Below are 23867 nucleotides of genomic sequence, written 5' to 3'. Positions count from 1 at the left end.
TTCACCAGGGTGTCACCAAGTTTCTTACTATATTATGAAATTTGTTTTCAGATGCAGCTGGATTTAAGATGAATATTCCATATAATAGAAGTCCAACCTTTGCATCAAAATTATAATAATTACTTCGGAGCACAAGATCAAATTTTCACAATTCATATTTTTGGTCCTGATAAAACAACAAAGGAACTAACTACTAAGTATTTTAAGATAAACTAACCTGTTTTGTGCGTTGGCCTCTTGTCTTTTCAGCGTGTACTCGGCCCACACTCTCTGGGAGTCGATAAATTCACTCTCCCATGGCATCACATATCTGTTCAAACAAATGTTCTCTAATTAATGAAATCTATCACATGTGTTCAAACATAGTCAAGCACTCGTTAATTAATGGAATCTGTCAGATGGTTGTTGCTAGCATAGCATGATTTTGAAGCCATATTAAAGAAATTGCATTTATAAATTTAGAATAAGGCCATTCCAGTTTGATTTTTTGTCCATCAGATTTCAGGATTTTAAAGTTAGAGCAAACAAGCGATTTTGTTTGTAAATTTGGAAATATACCTGTAAGATATTAAGTGCTCACATACTTACTTCCTGAAACTCTGATACCATGGACATGAAACTTTTTAATTTTTTGCTTGTACTTGAAGAATTTTCCATCTAACACTTTTACATCATAATTAAATAAGCAGTAAGGATTTACCTGTATAAATTAGGAATAAGCAATATTAAGGATTTACCTGTATAAATCATAATTAAATAAGCCGTAAGGATTTACCTGTATAAATCAGGAATAAGCAGTAAAGGATTTACCTGTATAAATTAGGAATAAGCTGATCTTCATCATGACTCATACCAGAACGGAAATGAGTAATGCCAACATCTGTCTGTTTTGACCATCGGAGATCTGACTGTGGGATGAGTACGTGACCCATGGACAACATCCCCAGTCCTCCGAGCTCTTTAGGTGTATAAAATACCACAGGGGGGAAACGACTGGGCATTTTAGAGTTCAGTCCAATCTTAATACGAGTTTGGATTTTGTTTTCACATTTAACAAGAAGGTCCAGTAACTCTTGAGTGTTGACAACGGCCTCACGGAAATAAGTCATTAAACCAATAAGTGCTGTATTCCATTTGTTGACAATCTTTGTGAATGTTGTCGATCCCGATGCCATGAGAATCTGACGCACACGGTTGTGGAAACGAGACATAGATTCATCGTCCACTCTCAGGAAACATTGAGCTGTCCTCTCCTTCGTCACCTACAGTACAATCAATCATAAATAAAGACTTCTTCTAGAAAATTATGTTTAGGGAAAGAAAATGGACAACAGGTGATTTAGATAACCCACCATCTGATAAACCAAGACAAAACCTTGATGAGTAAACAAAAGGTGAAGACTTTCCCCCTGCTTCAAAATCTGATTATTAGATAAAAGGAAACAAAAGACCGATGACCTGTCTTGCGTCAGTTGTGTGATGACAAAACATGTCAAAATGATCAGAATATGAAGGCGTAATAAAATTAATTAATGACAGCCATAGGCGTATGATCTTATGATGTGTATTCAGATTCTATAGTCATACAGTGTAAGAATCTCGATCAAGCAGAAATCAAGAGCGGCAACTCTTATGGATTTTTATAATATGCGGGAAGGTTCCCCCCCCCTCAAAAAAAAATCTCCACAATTACAGTATAGCTTTTAGAGGCAAAACTTAAGCGTCTACCCAAACATTGCAATAATAAGAGCTTGAGTCACTAGTGGATCTTTATGTGCAGTAAGCTGACCTCATTCTGGAGATTCCAGACTCCATCTCTGTGTGTGAATTCCTCATGTGTTGTACGACACTTGGGTAGGATACGACACTCAAACCCAGACATGTTGAACAGAAGGTTGGGGTTGTCTTTACTGTACACTGATACAAAGCTGTTATCCCACAAGATAGTCGTTACTGATCTCGGCAAACGGTTCTTTATGTCCCAGAACACAGCACGCCCTCTATAACAATAAAATGATCGGAGTCGTCATAGCAACCCTGAGTAAGCTACAGTTGTCTTAGATCGCTTGTTAATGTAAACTGATTTTCTTTTGCCACTGCAAAATTTTGCGATTTCCATTTCAAAATAAGTTTGTAAAGATTAACATTTAAGATTTTAAAACTTGAATGGAAATTCATATCCATATAAGTAATGCAGACATTAACTTGCGGATATATAAACTTTTGCAAATTTATTTGGATCGCCAAATTTGTGAATCCCACACAAAAGAAAGTTGCATCTTTTTCCCGAGTATTTTGTTCTTTCAATTTCTGAATATTTACCAATCTGAGATTAAATGCAAAATAACTACACTAACTTCTTTTTTCTACTATAACTACATCTCATTGTTTATTGAATCATTAAGAGTGAACCTAATGTATCTGTATTGGAAGCATTTTAAAAGAAATATTATTGCCAATTAAACAGTACTATCAATAATAACTCAAAATTGACTTACAAGTTAACATCGTGTTTCATAAGCCTCATTCTGGAGTCTCGCGGCCAGCACTTTTTGTTGTTGTATCCCACAATGTTTTCATTGTTGGGGTCGGGATGTTCAGTGAGGTATCTCTGGATCAGGTCACGAGCTTCCTCGGCGGAAAACCTGTCAAGAATAAAGCGTTGTTTATCAATATTTATCACTAAACCTGACAAAAGTAAAGTGTAATTCATTAAAATTAATCACTAAATCTGGCCAAAGATAAAGTGGTGTTTCTCAAGCTGTGCAACCAGATTGGTTTAACATCTAAATAGAGGCAATGTCTTTTTTATTGTCTTAGTTATAGGATACTTGTTGAAAATAAGTTTATTTGGCTATCATCCTACTAATATTTTGACTGTGTAGTTCTAGTCTCAGACAGAAATTCTTGGCAAACTACAGTCCCACTATCACGGTTCTTGGCCTCTTGGTTAATGAGAAGACATCGAAAAGAATTTTGGAAAAACAAGGATACCAGTATAATAAGCAGAGTCCAGACTTACCTGAAGAATATATGTATTCTGTCAATGTAGCGTGAGTACAGTCGTATGGGATGAGCAGCCTCTGTATTTACATCCTAAGACACAACAGAATTTAATTGTAAACATATTTTAGAGGTAATGATGTTTTAGTTCATTCCATGGCAGACATTGTACAAAAATATTATTGCATTAATTCTATACAGTATAGCAATTATAACCAGCACTTACAAATTCAAAATCAGTTAAAAACACTCTGATGGCCTGGAAGTAAAGGCGTGAGGGGTCTTTGGGTGGAAGAAAACCGGAACCTGGTGAATCAAAGAGATCCACTGTCATTACACAAGATTACTTTACCTGGAAGGTGAGAAAGTCGTTAGGTAGCTGGGGTGGGCCAGCCATCTCACTAGCCCGATGTAGACCCAGCACCAACAGGTCCAGTACTAGGCCATAATACTGTACGATGAAGGAAGCAAACTGGAGTCCTCGGATTATACCATAGGCGTTAGTGTGGTTCATATCCTGTAAAATATGCAAGTTTATATAACAATGGCCGAGGTATAACATGTAACATCTAACATTTGCTCCGACATACAGAAAAACATGGTTATAACAACCTCTGAGATCTAGAACCAATGAAATCACTTCATTATAGGCATAGTTTGATACACATATTACAGATATTTTAAAGGAACAGCGACTGGGAATAAAATTACTGTTATAAACATTTTGTCCTCTACAAGCTTGTGTGGGGTTAAATACTGGACGGACATTCATGTTTTGGCCTTTCATAAAGAAACGAATCGTTTCATCATTGTACGAAATTTTTTTATTGGACAAATTTTGACGAAAAGTTTACTTTGAAAGTTAACAAAAACCCTGGCAATGCTTGCTTGTTTAAAAGCCTACCTTATAGTTGATGACCACATTGTTTTTAGCCGTCATGTAATCAGCAATGTTGTGGTCGACAATCAGACGTAACAATCTGTTGAGTAATGTCAGATCTATCTTTTCGTACATCTTCTCGTAGTGGGACTCCATCATGACATTACACTCGCCTTCACTGGTGTCCCAGACATCCTGCAGGTTGTTGATTCCTAGACACCAGAAATAAATAAATATTGACTTACAAACATTTATCTAATATATTTTTCAAAAAAAAATTTCTGACACAAATACTACTTTGATATTAGATGAAGGATGAATCTTATGATTTTGTAGAGTCATTTGTTTGTTTACAAACAATGACACTTTAATATTAAAGAATCCTACATTATTTAATGAAACATAGCATTTAAGTTCTGAAAGTCATTTCTAATCACATACACACAGTACCTACTTTGTTAACTATTTCAACCCTGAAGATGCATTTAGACAATCCTAAATCAAAGTCTAGACCAGTCCATTATGAAATTTCAGGGGTGTATGAGTTAACCACTGTTATACTTCACCTATCCTGTATATCTCTATGTGATATTGATGTAATATTGATACTCACCCTGACACCATTTGTAGGTAAGAAGTGGTGGTGGTTCAGAGTCGGCTGGTTTGATCCAGGGCGGGAACAGACGACGTTTATCAGCCTCGTACCACAAGTACTGGTCTAAGTAGGCATCAGTGATCTTCTCCAGTGGCTCAACATCATATACAGGGATGAGGTGACTGTACAGGTCCATGAACTCAATACCAACCTAAAACAAAGGTCCATAAACACTCAATATCGACCTACAACAAAGGTCCATAAACACTCAATATCGACCTACAACAAAGGTCCATAAACACTCAATATCGACCTACGACAAAAGTCCATAAACTCAATACCGACCTTCAACAAAGGTCCATAAATGCAACAGGTCCTTACACCTATAACATACAGGAATACATATCTTCCCAACAAGCACTAATTAGTAGGAATCTTTCTACAGTTTCTTGAGTATTGTACTTACCTCCTTGAATGCTCGCTGAGTAAGTAGATGACGTTTGATACGAGACAATGCTTCGTGAGGATTGTCATACGCCTGTTCTATAAGTCCAAGTTCCTCTCTTTGTGACTGGTTCAGTCGACTCTTCACACTGTAGAAAAAACATCAGACAATACAGAAGTCTATTTTTAACCAGATAACCTGTTGAATATCCCTATAAATGTGTTGGCTAGCCCCAACATTGTCTATAAATATGGCTTTCACAATTACAACTTTTTAGGTAGACTGCTTAAGCAAGTGTCAATATAATTGGTATAGTGATATTATCTACAGCAGACAGAAACACCTTACCTGTAAGCTTCCTTCAGCCTCTCCAATGCCAGAATGAGAAGCTTGGTGTCGTGTTTGTAGGAGAGAGGCGGGAATGGAATGGGCGAGAAGCGGCGACTCTCCAGCCAGTGAACAGTGGTAGTGTAGATGGCCACAGCTTCCTCGGCCGTGATGTAGGGTCCGTCCTTCAGGTAGTTGTGTTGTCTCTCCTGCTCGGCCTTCAGATACAGTCGTGTCAGGCGACCCAAGTTCTTCTTACACACAGTCTTGTCCACCTAAAGACAAAATAATGGGACAACTTGTTACACAAGACTTCTTAGAGCTTCCTTCCTTATATGCATACCTCTTTTTTGAAATTTAGACCTATGCATCTGCTTTATCTTTAACAAGAGCTATGATTTATATGCTAGTACTTACTGTAGCGCCTCGCCTGATTCGTTCACGGTTGTAATGGGCCGTGTTCGTCCACCAATCAGCCTTGGCCTTCACATACCGCAGAATCATGTTCTCAATGGGGATTGGCAGACCAGGAACCTGTCAATGAAGAATTCTAAATTAAAATTTCACAATAATACAAACATTTGGATGTAACACACCATAATTGTATGTTAATTATTTTCACACATGAAAAACGTTTTGCATGCACTTGAAATTTAGAAAATCTATCACTTCAAATTTGTTTGTTTTTTACATGAAAAAAAAACCATGGGTAAACCTGCCTTAACAATCACCTCTGTAAAAAGAACACCTGCTTAGGGTAAACCTGCCTTAACAATCACCTCTGTAAAAAGAACACCTGCTTAATGTCCCAAATGACCAATTTCAACACAATCCAACTTGTGTATAAAGACCATCTGTCTATAAAGACCCAGTTTCCCTGTGTTACTTGGGTGGTTGTTGTAGACAGGTTTGACTGTAGATTTACCCTAAATGTTAGCATTTATTAGTTACCTTCCATGGGATGTTAGCCTTCCAGCATCTCCAGGCCTCACTCAAGTGCTGTAGGATTGTCCTGGCTTTGTTCTGCTTGATTCCCTCAGGCATCATGTCTAGAATATCGTGCATCACCTGAATAGCACCAAAAAATGTAGAGTTTAAACAAATCTTCAATCTGGTTGGTTGGAACCATGAGTTTTTCCCATTCTTGCTTCATTGACACAATAAACAATGTCATATAGTATTTTTCAAAAATTGCACAAGTACTTAAAGCTAATTATTAGTAATTAATTAATTCACAGTCTACTCAAATTTTCATATACATACATCTCATCAATTACTTATCTATCATAGCTTCATGCGAGATCCCAGATGGATCTTGATTCTGGGATCTGGACACACACCAATGACAGATCTTTATTGATCAAATGAAAGATGAATCTTTTCTCTGCTTTACTCCAATTTACTTTTCAATTAATAAGAATTGTTTTCGACAATTGGGATAGTGATTGTGGACTAAATCTATGCATGTGTGTTGTACAGGCCAGCCCACTAAGACGGAAAGGTACTTTTAAGTCTTTTGTACTCACAGCTGCTCGGAGTTCCAAATCAAAATGACTCTCCACTCTCTGCTTAGTGACAGTCTTGGCCACACCCTTGGAATGTCGGCCCTCAAATTGTCGTGACAACAGGTTACCAAGCCAACGCTCCAACAAAGGAGTGATTCCTCGCATGAAGAACAACCACACCCTCCAGCCTGGTGCCCAGATACCACAGCCAGGACCCTTACCCACTGGTCCCTAAAAACACATATTAAATCATCAAATCAATTCAATTTTCAAAATAGTCAGTAAAGATCAGTATAATTCTTGATTTGTCAGTATAATTTTTTATTTGTCAGTATGATTTTATATTTATCAGTATAATTCTTGATTTATCACTATAAATCCTGATTTGTCAGTATCATTTTTGATTTATCCGTATAATTTTTAATTTTCAGTATAATTCTTAATTCGTCAGTATAATTCATGATTTGTCAGGATAATTCTTGATTCATCTGTATAATTCTTAATTTATCAGTATAATAATTATGATACATATAAAATTTCATAATTTTCAGAAATTGTTGTTGACAATACCCGATATGTTAGTACTCACTGTGTTAAATCTGTAGTAGATGACATGTTTGATGTCCTTACACATACGAATCTGTCTCATCAGTTTGTATTTGTATCGGTACATGCCAGTCAGCTGACCCACATGGGCAAACACATACTGTTGACCGTCCGCTAGCTGTAACGAAAAATATCAGAAACTATAACACCTCAATATTCTACCACTGTTGGCTGTCCGCTAGCTGTAACGAAAAATATCAGAAACTATAACACCTCAATATTCTACTACTGAGCCGTCCGCTAGCTGTAACGAAAAAATATCAGAAACTATAACACCTCAATACTCTACCACTGTTGGCCGTCTGCTAGCTGTAACGAAAAAATATCAGAAACTATACCACCTCAATATTCTACCACTGTTGGCTGTCCGCTAGCTGTAATGACAAATATCAGAAACTATAACACCTCAATATTCTACTACTGAGCCGTCCGCTAGCTGTAACGAAAAATATCAGAAACTATAACACCTCAATATTCTACCACTGTTGGCTGTCCGCTAGCTGTAACGACTAATATCAGAAACTATAACAACTCAATATTCTACTACTGATAGCCATCTGCTAGCTGTAACGAAAAAATATCAGAAACTATACCACCTCAATATTCTACCACTGTTGGCTGTCCGCTAGCTGTAATGACAAATATTAGAAACTATAACACCTCAATATTCTACTACTGAGCCGTCCGCTAGCTGTAACGAAAAATATCGGAAACTATAACACCTCAATATTCTACCACTGTTTGCTGTCCGCTAGCTGTAACGACTAATATCAGAAATTATAACACCTCAATATTCTACTACTGATAGCCATCCGCTAGCTGTAACGAAAAAATATCAGAAACTATAACACCTCAATATTCTACCACAGTTGGCGGTCCGCTAGCTGTAACGACAAATATCAGAAACTATAACACCTCAATATTCTACTACTGATAGCCATCCGCTAGCTGTAACGAAAAAATATCAGAAACTATAACACCTCAATATTCTACCACTGTTGGCTGTCCGCTAGCTGTAACGAAAAAATATCAGAAACTATAACACCTCAATATTCTACCACTGTTGGCTGTCCGCTAGCTGTAACGAAAAAATATCAGAAACTATAACACCTCAATATTCTACTACTGTTGGCCGTCCGCTAGCTGTAACGAACAAGAGATCCCAGAGGGATCTTGGCGCCCACCAAAGATTGATCTATGTCTGACAAATGAAAGAGGGATCTTTTCTCTGCTTTTCAAACTTACAATTCTTTTTTCTGCTTTTCAAACTTTAAACTATCAAAATCCAAGATGGTGGTCGCAAAATGCAATAGGCAGAACTAGGGTCCTAGAGGAACATACATATGATATTTGAGAACAATCCCTTCAATACTTTCTGAGAAATAGCGGTAACAAACTTTAACTATCAAAATCCAAGATGGCCACCGGTCGGCCATCTTGTTGACCGATCAGTCCCAAAATGCAATATGCACAACTGGGGTCCTAGGGGAACCTACATATGAAATTTGAGAAAGATCCCTTCAGTGCTTTCTGAGAAATAGCGGTAACAAACTTTAACTATCAAAATCCAAGATGGCGGCTGGTCGGCCATCTTGTTGACCGATCAGTCCCAAAATGCAATATGCACAACTAGGGTCCTACGGGAACCTACATATGAAATTTGAGAAAGATCCCTTCAATACTTTATGAGAAATAGCGGTAACAAACTTTAACTATCAAAATCCAAGATGGCTGCCTGGTGGCCATCTTGTTGACCGATCAGTCCCAAAATGCAATATGCACTACTAGGGTCCTAGGGGAACCTACATATGAAATTTGAGAAAGATCCCTTCAGTACTTTCTGAGATTTAGCCGTAACAAACTTTAACTATCAAAATCCAAGATGGCGGCTGGTCGGCCATCTTGTTGACCGATCAGTCCCAAAATGCAATATGCACAACTAGGGTCCTAGGGGAACCTACATATGAAATTTGAGAAAGATCCCTTCAGTGCTTTCTGAGAAATAGCGGTAACAAACTTTAACTATCAAAATCCAAGATGGCTACCTGGCGGCCATCTTGTTGACCGATCAGTCCCAAAAATGCAATATGCACTTCTAGGGTCCTAGGGGAACCTACATATGAAATTTGAGAAAGATCCCTTCAGTACTTTCTGAGAATTAGCCGTAACAAACTTTAACTATCAAAATCCAAGATGGCGGCTGGTCGGCCATCTTGTTGACCGATCAGTCCCAAAATGCAATATGCACAACTAGGGTTCTAGGGGAACCTACATATGAAATTTGAGAAAGATCCCTTCAGTACTTTATGAGAAATAGCGGTAACAAACTTTAACTATCAAAATCCAAGATGGCTGCCTGGCGGCCATCTTGTTGACCGATCAGTCCCAAAATACAATATGCACAACTAGGGTCCTAGGGGAACCTACATATGAAATTTGAGAAAGATCCCTTCAGTACTTTTAGAGAAATAGCGGTAACAAGAATTGTTAACGGACGGACGGACGGACGGACGGAAGGACGGACGGACGGACGGACGGAAGGACGGACGGACGACGGACCACGGACGAAAGGCGATTTGAATAGCCCACCATCTGATGATGGTGGGCTAAAAATATCAGAAACTATAACACCTCAGTATTCTACTACTGTTGGCCGTCCGCTAGCTGTAACGACAAATATCAGAAACTATAACACCTCAATATTCTACCACTGATAGCCGTCCGCTAGCTGTAACGAAAAATATCAGAAACTATAACACCTCAATATTCTACTACTGTTGGCCGTCCGCTAGCTGTAACGAAAAATATCAGAAACTATAACACCTCAATATTCTACCACTGTTGGCTGTCCGCTAGCTGTAACGACAAATATCAGAAACTATAACACCTCAATATTCTACTACTGATAGCCGTCCGCTAGCTGTAACAAAAAAATATCAGAAACTATAACACCTCAATATTCTACCACTGTTGGCTGTCCGCTAGCTGTAATGAAAAAATATCAGAAACTATACCACCTCAATATTCTACCACTGTTGGCTGTCCGCTAGCTGTAACGACAAATATCAGAAACTATAACACCTCAATATTCTACTACTGATAGCGTTCCGCTGGCTGTCACAACTATTAGAAACTATACCATCTCAATTCTAATAATGATGGCCATAGAACAGCCCCGGTACCAAAATATGAAATGTAAACAAAATAAGTTCTAGATCAGGTCAGCAATTTTAATATCAATACTTCTCATTTACCCTCCAGAGGAAATTGAACAGAAGAATATGATGGTGTCTCTATAAGCACAGGTTAATGGAAACCACACGTGACTCCCCAATTAACAATTCTTACATTAACATCAAATACCGGGGATTCATTCCAAATAAACATTACATAACTGTTTTGGTTTCTAATGAACAATTACAAATGTATTCCATGATCTTTTATGATTTGGTCTTAAGATGTATATAGTAATACTCATTCAGAGTGAGAGAAATTTAACAGGACAAGGAACAGACTTCCTGTGTTTCATCCCAGTTGGATTTTTGCAGAAGTACACAGACCTCACAACAAGACGAATTCAAAAGAATACGCAAGTACTATGTATGCTTGCACTAAAAAGAATATATATACTCTGAACACTCACACTAAAAATGAAATATTTGCGTACCTGAAAAGCGTCCACATTTCCAAGTCGGTACTGCACATGACTGTCCACAATCAGCTTTGTGAGACGGAGAATCTCACGACACAGGTGGAACGCATTTCCAAATCTGGACTTCTTTCTTTCCTAAAGAATTTAACAGCAGTAATTAATGAAGTGTATTTTAAACCGAATTTCTTTCAAATTACGTTGGCAGACATTTATGTTTGTGTGGATACTATAAACCAACTTTTCTTCCGTGGCTATTTAATTTTGCGATTTCCATTTCAAAACAAGTTCGCAAAGATTAATATTTCCAGATATAACAATTTAAATGATAGTTCCTATCAATATAGATGATGTAGATATTAATTTGTGGAGATAAACTTTGACAAATTTACTTGGATCGCAAAAGTAATTGCACATGAATACATGTTGGTTTACAGTAATATGAGTTTTGAATTAAAATGTGTAATATAATGTGTAAGACAATGAAATTCTCTCAATCATACAACTCAAATAATCAATATCATTGTGCGACGTTCTGTTCTTACCTTGGTCGTGAGAGTCTTGACAGGCTTCAGGTTGAAGTTGTAGTCGAGATGAAGGTAGTTGAGATTCTTACGATGGATGAGCAGGTTCAACATGTTGTAACCCTGGCGACACACTTGTAGTCCGACCTCTACCCAGTCCAGCTGGGTCGTCTCAAAAAACTTGGTCGCCTTGAAAGATCTGAACAGGTACCTAGCAACATAAAAGCATTTTCTATTTCTAAACCGAGTTAAAATATTTCATGTCAGACAAAAAACAATATTTTCATCTCATAACACTCGTTTGCCATTTGAATATATATTTTAAGTCTACACTCTTGTATTACTGTTAACTACTTATTTCTTAAATATAATTTTCTGAAAATATCAATAGTGACCTTGATCTGATAACCCTGAAACTGAACGATGTCAAAGATATTGCCATGCTCCACAAGTGAAAGAGGTTTCCAACATTAAATACTTCAATTATGTCTAATGAAGATAGTGTCTGAAAAGCAACATATGGACAGAAGGCCACTGGCCCGTTTAAAACATTATCTACATCAGCAGAAGGACAGACTTTCATAACTTAAAATGCTCTAAGATCTGCAAAGTACCGATATTTCAATATCATCACTTACCTTTTCTTCTGAGCTTTTGGAGGCTTGTGTTTAAGGGCATTCAGGACAAAGTACTTGAGCAGTTTCTGATAGGACACCCGCACCTTGACAGGCATACCCGATGGACAGTGTTCACGATACCTAGACAATTAGAAATACAGGTTTTACATTTTTGCTTTTCTCAAGACATTTAACAAGTGCACCAGAGTGGACGACAAATACCCCCCATTGCACAAACTAAGTAATAACTCCATTAATAGGGGACATTACACAACCCTATATAGTTTACTCAGCTCCCCTTCATGTCAGGGTTCTGTGTACCAAATTTAATCAAAATCTGCAAGTAGTTTAGGAAGAGTTTGCCAAATAAAGATTTGTTTACAGACAAACGGACAGACAACCCCCCCCCACCCTTTAACTTCTTAACTTCGTTGCAGGGGGTATAATAAGTATAGCCGTACATACAACAGGCACAAGGAGCCTTAAGGGTCACCTGAATATCAAAGATGTGCTTAAACTTTTTTTTGGTCATATGCACCCACCAGTCTCTTGAGCAAGGGTTGATGTTAGTGGAAATACCCACATTACAGCTAGTTACTTACCAGGCTTTGACTAGAGGAATGTCCATAGCACGACGTGTACGACCTGACCTCAGATTGAAAGGACGAGGAGCCCACAACAGGGCGATCCCATTGGCTGTATTGTCAGAATATAATGGTGTCTCCTGCATGAACGGCTGGACATAGTCAGGTAGCTCAAACTCCTCATCATCATCTGGCAGGACCTCCGACTAGGAAAAACAAGTATTAAGTCATAATCTTGTCCTTCACCTAGTGACAAATACTCTGTATTTCTTCTAATAATGCCCCCACCTATTTTCTGAGTAATTTTTCTAACTATAAGTCAAAATGCCAAATATTCATGCTCAGCTGTAAAGGTTAATTCAAATTTTAATCCATTTCAAAAACACAACACAATTGTTTTAGCTATATAAGCTTATGATCGTTGTGATTAATCGTGATTAAAGGCCAGTTTTGCAGATGTCTTTCATATTCTTAACATTTTTTTTTTCATTTTTACTTTTGATAAATACTCATGTTGATAAATAATAGAATGAACTTAAAGAAAATCATTGAGATTCTCGAGCACCAGAAACTTACCTTGACTGTATGTCTGTGAGAGATAGGATTGATGAGAGGATCAAAATAGAAAGCTGGTAGGTCAGGATCTTCAGTCTTGATGTAGACAACATTTGGGGTGTGGTACCTATAACAGAAACCATCAGCGGTTTATATTAGTTAATCAATGTTTTGTCAGTGCCCAATTACTTTGAAAGGCATTGCTCGATATGGCGTTCTTGTTGAGGAGGCAAGTCCCATTCAATAAGTATGAGTCGCGATCATAGGAACTTCCTCCGTTTGTCTCGGAAGTAATACTATGCTACCATTCAAAGTAATTTTACACTGACAGTAAGAGCTTTATTTTTGTCATGACTAGTTTTGATTCAAATGAATCTTGACAGTCGATAAAGATGCGGTGCCATAAAATGTTCACCTATGGCCACTTCATACACACTTTCGCTAAAAATGATAAAATGTCTGACAAGTTTCAGCTTCTGTAATTGTACCTTCCCAACACAGAATGCGCATTTGTCAATTTCTCTTCACAACTTCACGGACAGAAAAGCCACCACACCAGTCTGTATCATGGAAATTTGTGTACCCCTTCCCCCTCAACTGTAAATCAACTTTCCTTCGCGTTTGATTTACTTACACAAATTTTATGATCACAGGTCTCTGTGAATGTATATAAATATCCCCTTCTATTGATAATTTTTAATTTTCTTTTTAAATCTGGGAAAATTAACTTTTTTCAAAAATTAGTCGCGAAATTTAGTAGCCACAGAAGAAAGTTATTTTGAAATGATCATAAGAACAAAGATTTAAAATTTACAGCTACAGAATCCCTCACTACTATAAATAAAAATACTTTTGGTAATACATACTCAATTTCTCCATGTCCAGAATTTTTTATTCCAAACTTCCAATCAAATGTACTTTTTTCAAACTAACACCATTTCGATAAACTTATTACGGTTGTGTTAATTCATTACTATAATGTTAAGGTGGTCATTTCCACCTAAGCACCATCTCTGCATTGTCAGGCCAAGAAGTCTGACAACTTGATCCGAATTTGAAGGTTTTGACAAGGTATACTTTTATTTGTAAGCTTTCCGCCAATTTTGATTTTTAAACATTTTGTACGTACCATGACAGATGAACTTTGTAGGGCATACTGTTGTAGAGGTATGGAAAAGCTATACGGTACTCTGTCCTGATTGGCTGACGGATGATGATCTTGTTGATATCATTGAACTCATTCCAATCCTCGTCTCTGCAAGTGCAAAATGGCCATTTTTTCATACAAAAAGATAGGACTATACAAAACAAATGATACGTTATTTGAATAAGTTTTGTAAGTTATGAAATTTTAGTTGAAATTGATTTAGCCTTATTGTTTAGATAGAATACATCATTAACATTTCTACTGTAAATTGGAATATTCACATTCATGTCGAACTTATAAATGCATCATTTTCCACATCTCATATTTAATGTGCATTCTTAACCCATAAAGAAAATGTAAGAGTAACATACTGCATTTCCTTGTCTTTGACCAGAGGTTCAAACTTGGGTCCTCCAGGTATGGCCATGTTCAGAGCCTTGGCCGTGAAGAAGGACTTGAGATCAAACAGATAGAAGTAGTTATCATCCACCAAATCTGTGAGAAGCTGGTTGGCAAGACGATACAGTACTGACATCACGGGTAAAGTCAATCCCCATCGCCGGTATGTAGAACCATTCACACTCCTACAAAAAAATTTCATATCAGTGTTAGAAATACCTCTCGGCTTATTACCTTACAAACTCAGTAAAAATCAGGTTTTTGCTGTATAGATTCAGTAACAGTCAGCTTTTTGCTCTATAGATTCAGTAACAGTCAGCTTATTGCTGTATTGATTCAATAACAGTCAGCTTATTGCTATATAGATTCAATAACAGTCAGCTTATTGCTATATAGATTCAGTAACAGTCAGCTTATTGCTATATAGATTCAGTAACAGTCAGCTTATTGCTATATAGATTCAATAACATTCAGCTTATTGCTGTATAGATTCAGTAACAGTCAGCTTATTGCTGTATAGATTCAGTAACAGTCAGCTTATTGCTGTATAGATTCAGTAACAGTCAGCTTATTGCTGTATAGATTCAGTAACAGTCACCTTATTTCTGTACAGATTCAGTAACAGTCAGCTTATTTCTGTACAGATTCAGTAACAGTCACCTTATTTCTGTACAGATTCAGTAACAGTCACCTTATTTCTGTACAGATTCAGTAACAGTCACCTTATTTCTGTACAGATTCAGTAACAGTCACCTTATTTCTGTACAGATTCAGTAACAGTCACATTATTTCTGTACAGATTCAGTAACAGTCACTTATTTCTGTACAGATTCAGTAACAGTCACCTTATTTCTGTACAGATTCAGTAACAGTCACCTTATTTCTGTACAGATTCAGTAACAGTCAGCTTATTTCTGTACAGATTCAGTAACAGTCACCTTATTTCTGTACAGATTCAGTAACAGTCAGCTTATTTCTGTACAGATTCAGTAACAGTCACCTTATTTCTGTACAGATTCAGTAACAGTCACCTTATTTCTGTACAGATTCAGTAACAGTCACCTTATTTCTGTACAGATTCAGTAACAGTCACCTTATTTCTGTACAGATTCAGTAACAGTCACCTTATTTCTGTACAGATTCAGTAACAGTCACCTTATTTCTGTACAGATTCAGTAACAGTCACCTTATTTCTGTACAGATTCAGTAACAGTCAGCTTATTTCTGTACAGATTCAGTAACAGTCATCTTATTTCTGTACAGATTCAGTAACAGACACCTTATTTCTGTACAGATTCAGTAACAGTCACCTTATTTCTGTACAGATTCAGTAACAGTCACCTTATTTCTGTACAGATTCAGTAACAGTCAGCTTATTTCTGTATAGATTCAGTAACAGTCACCTTATTTCTGTACAGATTCAGTAACAGTCACCTTATTTCTGTACAGATTCAGTAACAGACACCTTATTTCTGTACAGATTCAGTAACAGCACCTTTTTCTGTACAGATTCAGTAACAGTCACCTTATTTCTGTACAGATTCAGTAACAGTCACCTTATTTCTGTACAGATTCATAACAGTCAGCTTATTTCTGTACAGATTCAGTAACAGTCAGCTTATTTCTGTACAGATTCAGTAACAGTCAGCTTATTTCTGTACAGATTCAGTAACAGTCAGCTTATTTCTGTACAGATTCAGTAACAGTCACCTTATTTCTGTACAGATTCAGTAACAGTCAGCTTATTTCTGTACAGATTCAGTAACAGTCACCTTATTTCTGTACAGATTCAGTAACAGTCACCTTATTTCTGTACAGATTCAGTAACAGTCAGCTTATTTCTGTACAGATTCAGTAACAGTCGCTTAGTCTCAGCTTATTTCTGTACAGATTCAGTAACAGTCACCTTATTTCTGTACAGATTCAGTAACAGTAAGCTTATTGCTGTACAGATTCAGTAACAGTCACCTTATTTCTGTACAGATTCAGTAACAGTCACCTTATTTCTGTACAGATTCAGTAACAGTCAGCTTATTTCTGTACAGATTCAGTAACAGTCACCTTATTTCTGTACAGATTCAGTAACAGTCACCTTATTTCTGTACAGATTCAGTAAGTCACCTTATTTCTGTACAGATTCAGTAACAGTCACCTTATTTCTGTACAGATTCAGTAACAGTCATCTTATTTCTGTACAGATTCAGTAACAGTCACCTTATTTCTGTACAGATTCAGTAACATTCAGCTTATTGTTGTATAGATTCAGTAACAGTCACCTTATTTCTGTACAGATTCAGTAACAGTCACCTTATTTCTGTACAGATTCAGTAACAGTCACCTTATTTCTGTACAGATTCAGTAACAGTCACCTTATTTCTGTACAGATTCAGTAACAGTCACCTTATTTCTGTACAGATTCAGTAACAGTCACCTTATTTCTGTACAGATTCAGTAACAGTCAGCTTATTTCTGTACAGATTCAGTAACAGTCACCTTATTTCTGTACAGATTCAGTAACAGTCACCTTATTTCTGTACAGATTCAGTAAGTCACCTTATTTCTGTACAGATTCAGTAACAGTCACCTTATTTCTGTACAGATTCAGTAACAGTCACCTTATTTCTGTACAGAATCAGTAACAGTCAGCTTATTTCTGTACAGATTCAGTAACAGTCACCTTATTTCTGTACAGATTCAGTAACAGTCAGCTTATTTCTGTACAGATTCAGTAACAGTCACCTTATTTCTGTACAGATTCAGTAACAGTCAGCTTATTTCTGTACAGATTCAGTAACAGTCAGCTTATTTCTGTACAGATTCAGTAACAGTCAGCTTATTTCTGTACAGAATCAGTAACAGTCAGCTTATTACTATACAGATTCAGTAACAGTCAGCTTATTTCTGTACAGATTCAGTAACAGTCACCTTATTTCTGTACAGATTCAGTAACAGTCAGCTTATTTCTGTACAGAATCAGTAACATTCAGCTTATTGCTGTATAGATTCAGTAACAGTCAGCTTATTGCTGTATAGATTCAATAACAGTCAGCTTATTTCTGTATAGATTCAGTAACAGTCACCTTATTTCTGTACAGATTCAGTAACAGTCAGTTTATTGCTGTATAGATTCAATAACATTCAGCTTATTGCTGTATAGATTCAGTAACATTCAGCTTATTGCTGTATAGATTCAATAACATTCAGCTTATTGCTGTATAGATTCAGTAACAGTCAGCTTATTGCTATATAGATTCAGTAACAGTCAGCTTATTGCTTATAGATTCAGTAATAGTCAGCTTATTGCTGTATTGATTCAATAACAGCTTATTGTTGTTTAGATTCAATAACAGTTAGCTTTTTTCGCTGTATAGATTCAGTAACAGTCAGCTTATTACTGTATAGATTCAGTGAGTCAGTTTATTACCATATAGGCTCAGTAACAATCATCTTGTTGCCATATGCACAGCTTATTACCATATAGACTGACAGCCAGCTTATTGACACTAAGACCCAGTAAAAGTCAGCTTATTGCTATATAAATGTACAAGGCTTTTTCTCACTGCTTTGGGAATGGGGTCTGTGGCTTTGAATTTGGGGGAAATGGTGCACCAAAAGCAAGAATTGGGAAAATTATGAAATATGAAATAAAGCATAACAAATAAGATTTTTTATTTCCAGTGTAGTTTATGTACTTCTCTGAAGCCAATTCACAAATATTTAAAGCCTTTACCAACTAAGTACATGCAATATTTTTGAATAATTTTTAAGAAACTTTGATTTTGGGAAATTTTAGCTTTAATTGGGAAAATTATTAGAGATTTTGCCATGGGGAATGGGGCCAAATATCGGGCCCAAACATGCTGAAAAAAGCCCTGATGTAGTAGATATGGTTTCACCATTTTATTTTTTGTTTTTTCAGTACTTTTTTACAATAGATATATACATACTTAGATTCTGTGAGTGGTTTGTGGTCATAGAACCATTCCATGACCGGTTTATCCTCGTCTGGGTCGAGTTCCATCTGGATAGATTCCAGCGGCTCTACATCAAGGATATTGTCAGCATAGTCCAGTGGAGGTTCCTCATCATCAAATGGTGGGAAACGCATTCTTTTGAAGTGACGACGATCTCTCTTCTCTCGACGCATCATGATCCACATTGACCTAAGTTCAATAAATAGAATGAAATAAAGCCAAGCTAATATTCATAATGGAAATGTTTTTTAACAAGCCAAGAAAATGAGAACATTTACAAAACCCTTATGTGGCTTTATCTGACTGAATTGGAAATGGGCCTTTTTACTTTATTTTAGGAATGAAATCGGTTATTTGAGAAAGGAATTCCCTGGAGTAACCTGCAAATGTAGGAAATTTTACTAAAATTTAAAATGATATACAAAGGGAATGAAATGCATTATTGGTCCTAAAAAGCCCTCAGAAATAGCAATGACTTACACTCAAAAAATACTTACAAGTTTAAAAGAATTATTGTATTCGACCCAATAAGAGCCCCTCCCCTTTTTGAGGCCTCATTTTCGTGTCCAGGCGTAAGACCAAAACTGTTTGGGTTTGCAATAATATTTTCTTACTAAGCATTTTTCATTTTTTCATATGTCCTTGGCGCTTATTGGGTCGAATACGGTAACTCCATTTCTTGGCTCAACAAACTTACCCCCACTGTGCTATGTATACTGGTTCAATGGCCCAGGGAATCTCATTCACAAATGTAATGGCCCCGGTGATGTGGAACAATACATGAACATCCCGAATCTGTTCCCAAGGCATCGGCATATTCTCCATCAATTTGAGAACAGCGTGAGGCATGTACTTCAGTGCTCTGTAACAGGGGTTGAACAATCAAAGCTTTATATTAACAATACAAGTCTATCAAACAACATCTTGATTTTGAGTAGAGTAAAAACAAGATATGAAAGGAAATAAAACTGAATTCAAGAATAAGTGTGATGTCAGGCCATACAGCTAACCTGTATATGACGTCATAAAAACTCATTTCCATCAATTAAAGCAAGTTTCTCAGGTTTTATTTGATAAAATAATTCATTTTATTGTACATTTTCCTACATGCACTAAAATGTGTTAAATTTACGTTTACATCCTTTGTTTTTGCCTTTTAAAAAGATAGAAAATCTCAATTTTAAATATGCCTCAAGTCTTGGACAGTATCTAAGCTATGTAATGTAATGTACCCACCCAAGATAAACACGTTTGTCATGTCTGAACTTTCTGTTTGTCATGTCACCATGATCTCGGATGATCTTTCGGACAATTTCCGGAGGAGTATCTTCTTTCTGTGCATCAACAAAACCAAACTTTCTCTTCTCGCTGTACCGCTTGGATTGCAGTTGTGTCCATTTACGAGCTGAAATATCCAAAAAGGCTACGTATGAGCTTTTAGGAAAATGTGTATCAAAACAGCCAAGCTTAAAGTCAATCATACAAAGCATATATATGTGGATAGAGAATGTGCATATACATTGGGCATTTATCATGATCTATGACTTTGCTGTATCCTAACATGTGTATAATGTCCTTTACACACATCCAAGTAAATAATGGTAACCCTGGTCAATACTAGTCGCAATATATCGCTCGGCTAGAGAGAACTTCTCTTTAGCTTGATCGGTTGAGCTAGTGTTTCCCACAGCCCCGATTAGCATGGCGCCGCGCCGTGCCCTTTTTACCTGACGCCATGCCCCTATGACATAACGCCGTGCCCTGTTTGTCCCCAGTACACTTCTACTAAACTACCAAAATACCAGGTAGTGGCTTGATAATTAAGTAAACAAAAGAAGTGTGACCACTCCCTGACCCCCTGACCAACACCCCAGTGGCCCTAATTAGCAGCCTTGGGCTATTTCCACCTTGGCTTGTGGTGTCACATTCAGGTCTGTGTATTACGTAAGCTGAAGTCAAGCAGCCGATCGGCAGCCTAGAAAACAATCAGCTGGCCTTTCAATAAGTTTTATGACTACAGCTAGTGAGCATTACTTCAAAAACAAATACTGCTTACAACTGTAAATGATTTACTCACGTTTTTAATGTTAAATAGGCCTATCTATATAGGATGGATGTCATAAGATTTGCAATCGTAATGGCCGCCATTTTGGGTGTATTGTAATAGTAGATCCGGAGGTATTGAATTTCAGGATTTTACTAATATTAACGTTTTTACAAATGAAAACGGTATTTTTTTTTTTTAGAATTTCGGTGTGAATTTATTTTTAGAAAAGATATCTTAATAATAATAAAATTATTAATAGCAAAGTAATTAAAATAAATCAAATTAAAAAGAAATCAACTTTTTTCTCTATCAGATTAAATTGAAATATTTTGCATACTACTCTAACGCTTATCTGTATTTTCTTAATTTAGTGCTTGTAAATTTAGAACATTATTTTAATTAATTGTCCATTATTATGAAACATGTTATCTTATTCAAATCAATACAGTATTTTTAATATTTAAATAAAGATATATTTTAAAATAAAGGTAATTGGATTGAAATAAAGGAATACATTTTGAGTTTTCCCATTATTTTAATTAATATAAATGAAATTTAGATATTTATTGTGAATCAATTATAGTCATGATCATATGATCTGCAGATTACAATTTTCAAAATCATTTTTTTCACTCAGAATAATTAAATAGATGTCCTGATATTACTTAGCAACACAGAGAGTTTAAAGCATTTAAATGATATTAAGCTGAACCAGAATTAAATAAACAACAAGATAGTTTTAAAGATTTCCCCTTGTATTGGAAGTTGTCGATATAACCTTTGTGCCCTCTGATGGTTATTTATCGCGGTCAAGGTGCCCTTTTCAAAACCCAGCACCATGCCCTTTTTTTTCCTGTGGGAAACACTATGAGCGTCAGACTAGTAATCCAGAGGTCCCGAGTTCGATCCCTGGCAGAGGCAGGTATAAAATTTATTGTAAATTGTGCACCCTGTTACATATTATGTAAGAATACTGTGTTTAGTCTTTTAGACGAATAGTCAGGCAAAGGAAGGCTAAAGTCGGTAAAAATACTGTCAATATATCCCGTATAATTTCTTATGTTGAAATAGAAAAATCAAATTTCTTGTCAAAATCGCTCTGCATGCGAAGAAGTTAATTTATCTTATAGGAATCCTAACATGTCCTCCCGGCTTTTTTTGGAACTGTGCTAAATTTACACAGAGCTTTTCCATACTTTTAATAGTCAAAAGTGGACAACATAAGCAGAACTGGACAGTCGTTTTTATATGAAAGAACTTTTGGAAGGCTACTGACCGCATTTACTGGTTTTCTTTGCCCGACTAAAAATAGCTTTAATAAAATGGATGGTTCATTACAGCTTACATTTTTCCTGTAGGCGGTCCTCCGACATATAATCCGGTACTTTAGGCTGCTGAGGTTGAGGGGCTACAGGGGGAGGCATCTGTTGTGGTTGTGTCTGTAGTACTGGCTGGGGGATCATTGGGATCTGTTGGATGATAAAGGGCTGACCCCCTGGCCCTATCATGTAGGGGAACGCCATGATGGTTCCCTGTCTCCAGTCAGGGACACTCTGAAGAAAACAGAAATCATTCATGTATATTTTATGGAGGAAAAATTACAATTTTAAAAGAACTATTGTAATGAAATTGAGTGGTTTCTGTAATAAGGGATCATTCAAGAATGAATCAAAAATGTTTAAAAGTCAGAGACCTTGACCACTTTAATAAGGCCATACAAAAACTGACTGACCCTCTAAAAATCAGTGTCTACTCAAAAACTTTTTATCAATTTTGTCCTCAAGCAAACAACCAACAACCTAAATTTTGCTTGGTTTTGCACAAAATTAGGAATTTAGGTACAAATTCTGTAAATTTAAGACACCAATTATCCCCTGGGAATCAAATCCATTATTTATATAAAGTCTTCTTCAGTTTTTCAAGAAACTAGGATGAATAGAAAAAAAAATATTTCAAAAATTAAAAAAAAATCCTTACCTTCCAACCCTTCATTTTTAAAGGGTGTTACCGGAAACATGAATATTTTATTAATTTGCCTAAGCAGCTTGTCAGTTTTAAAATGGCCTACAAAAGAACAGATCTGAACCCCCACCAAAATGGTCTCTCCCATATATATGAACTGGGATGACAGACTAAAACTGGCTATCTAGCTAATTTCAAATATAGTGATCCTTTGGAATTGTCCAAAACATAATGTTATATTGACACAGAATAATTGTGTAATTTGAAAATATTTTAGTTCTATGGGTATTTGGTTAAATTGATCCATAGTAAAATTGGCCTTCAGACACCCTGGAGAATCATCTGCTCTACTCATGTGTTCTTAATTGCTAGAAATGGTCTTATGTAAATTTGGGCCGATTTAACTCTGAAATCTTTTTAGGAAGCCAAACTAAATTATTTACATGTAGCCTGTAGAATCAAGAATTTACATTATCAGTTTGTTGCATTCCAATATCCACATTACGCGTTTCAGAACTTCTATACATATTTTTTTTTTATTTATATGTGATACATTGTAGAACCCTTTTACGGTTTTACTTAAAAAATGGCTTGGTTGATTTTCATGGGGGGGGGGGTGTTGTGTTGCTGGAGCATGCTAACTTCCTTTGATTGCAAGGCAAGGGATATACAGCTGATATTTACATATTAAAATGTTAAAATAACCCAAATGACAATAACCAAACACGATTATTGCTAAAGGATAGCAAATATAAGTTATTTCCAATATGTGCTTGTTTTCATTTTCCGAAACAAAACACAGGTAGCGTCATTCGAATGTATTTTTGTCAACTAAACGTGAACTCATAAGTTAACATTTAGTTTAGAAATGTATCAACAGCTATTAGTTGGATTCACATGAATGCTAATGTTATGCAAACATTTTATACCTGTGTTTCGGTCTTTGTTTTCCCACGATAATATACGGCTTCCACAAGGGAAAATGGCGTGAACGTTACAAAAACGTGTGCGGCACGGTTTGGCATGAAAAATCTAGAAGCCTTCCTAA

At 36.4% G+C, this 23867-nt stretch overlaps 1 protein-coding gene across 1 annotated transcript in view; it reads right to left on the bottom strand.

Annotated features, from left to right (window-relative positions):
• The window catches only part of LOC138331336 (pre-mRNA-processing-splicing factor 8), a 38042-nt gene extending 14184 nt beyond the window's left edge, over positions 1-23858 (bottom strand). The window contains exons 1-26 of the mRNA XM_069278878.1: positions 23749-23858; positions 22203-22410; positions 20047-20215; positions 19508-19672; positions 18784-18999; positions 14809-15021; positions 14420-14545; positions 13312-13417; positions 12754-12941; positions 12173-12292; positions 11556-11745; positions 11029-11148; positions 7345-7479; positions 6777-6986; positions 6202-6318; positions 5668-5784; positions 5272-5525; positions 4945-5071; positions 4497-4689; positions 3908-4095; positions 3356-3520; positions 3023-3096; positions 2499-2645; positions 1790-2000; positions 811-1262; positions 218-310 (exon numbers count right to left, since the gene is read on the bottom strand). Coding sequence (XP_069134979.1) covers positions 218-310; positions 811-1262; positions 1790-2000; positions 2499-2645; positions 3023-3096; positions 3356-3520; positions 3908-4095; positions 4497-4689; positions 4945-5071; positions 5272-5525; positions 5668-5784; positions 6202-6318; positions 6777-6986; positions 7345-7479; positions 11029-11148; positions 11556-11745; positions 12173-12292; positions 12754-12941; positions 13312-13417; positions 14420-14545; positions 14809-15021; positions 18784-18999; positions 19508-19672; positions 20047-20215; positions 22203-22410; positions 23749-23844 — 4400 coding nt within the window. The 5' untranslated portion in view covers positions 23845-23858. The remainder of the gene's footprint in view (positions 1-217; positions 311-810; positions 1263-1789; positions 2001-2498; positions 2646-3022; positions 3097-3355; positions 3521-3907; positions 4096-4496; positions 4690-4944; positions 5072-5271; positions 5526-5667; positions 5785-6201; positions 6319-6776; positions 6987-7344; positions 7480-11028; positions 11149-11555; positions 11746-12172; positions 12293-12753; positions 12942-13311; positions 13418-14419; positions 14546-14808; positions 15022-18783; positions 19000-19507; positions 19673-20046; positions 20216-22202; positions 22411-23748) is intronic.
• Positions 23859-23867: the final 9 nt, after the last annotated feature.

Source organism: Argopecten irradians, chromosome 9 (assembly GCF_041381155.1).
Source record: "Argopecten irradians isolate NY chromosome 9, Ai_NY, whole genome shotgun sequence".
NCBI classification, from domain to species: domain Eukaryota; kingdom Metazoa; phylum Mollusca; class Bivalvia; order Pectinida; family Pectinidae; genus Argopecten; species Argopecten irradians.
Note: the sequence above shows the minus strand (reverse complement) of the source record. Positions and strands in the feature narration are given on the sequence as shown.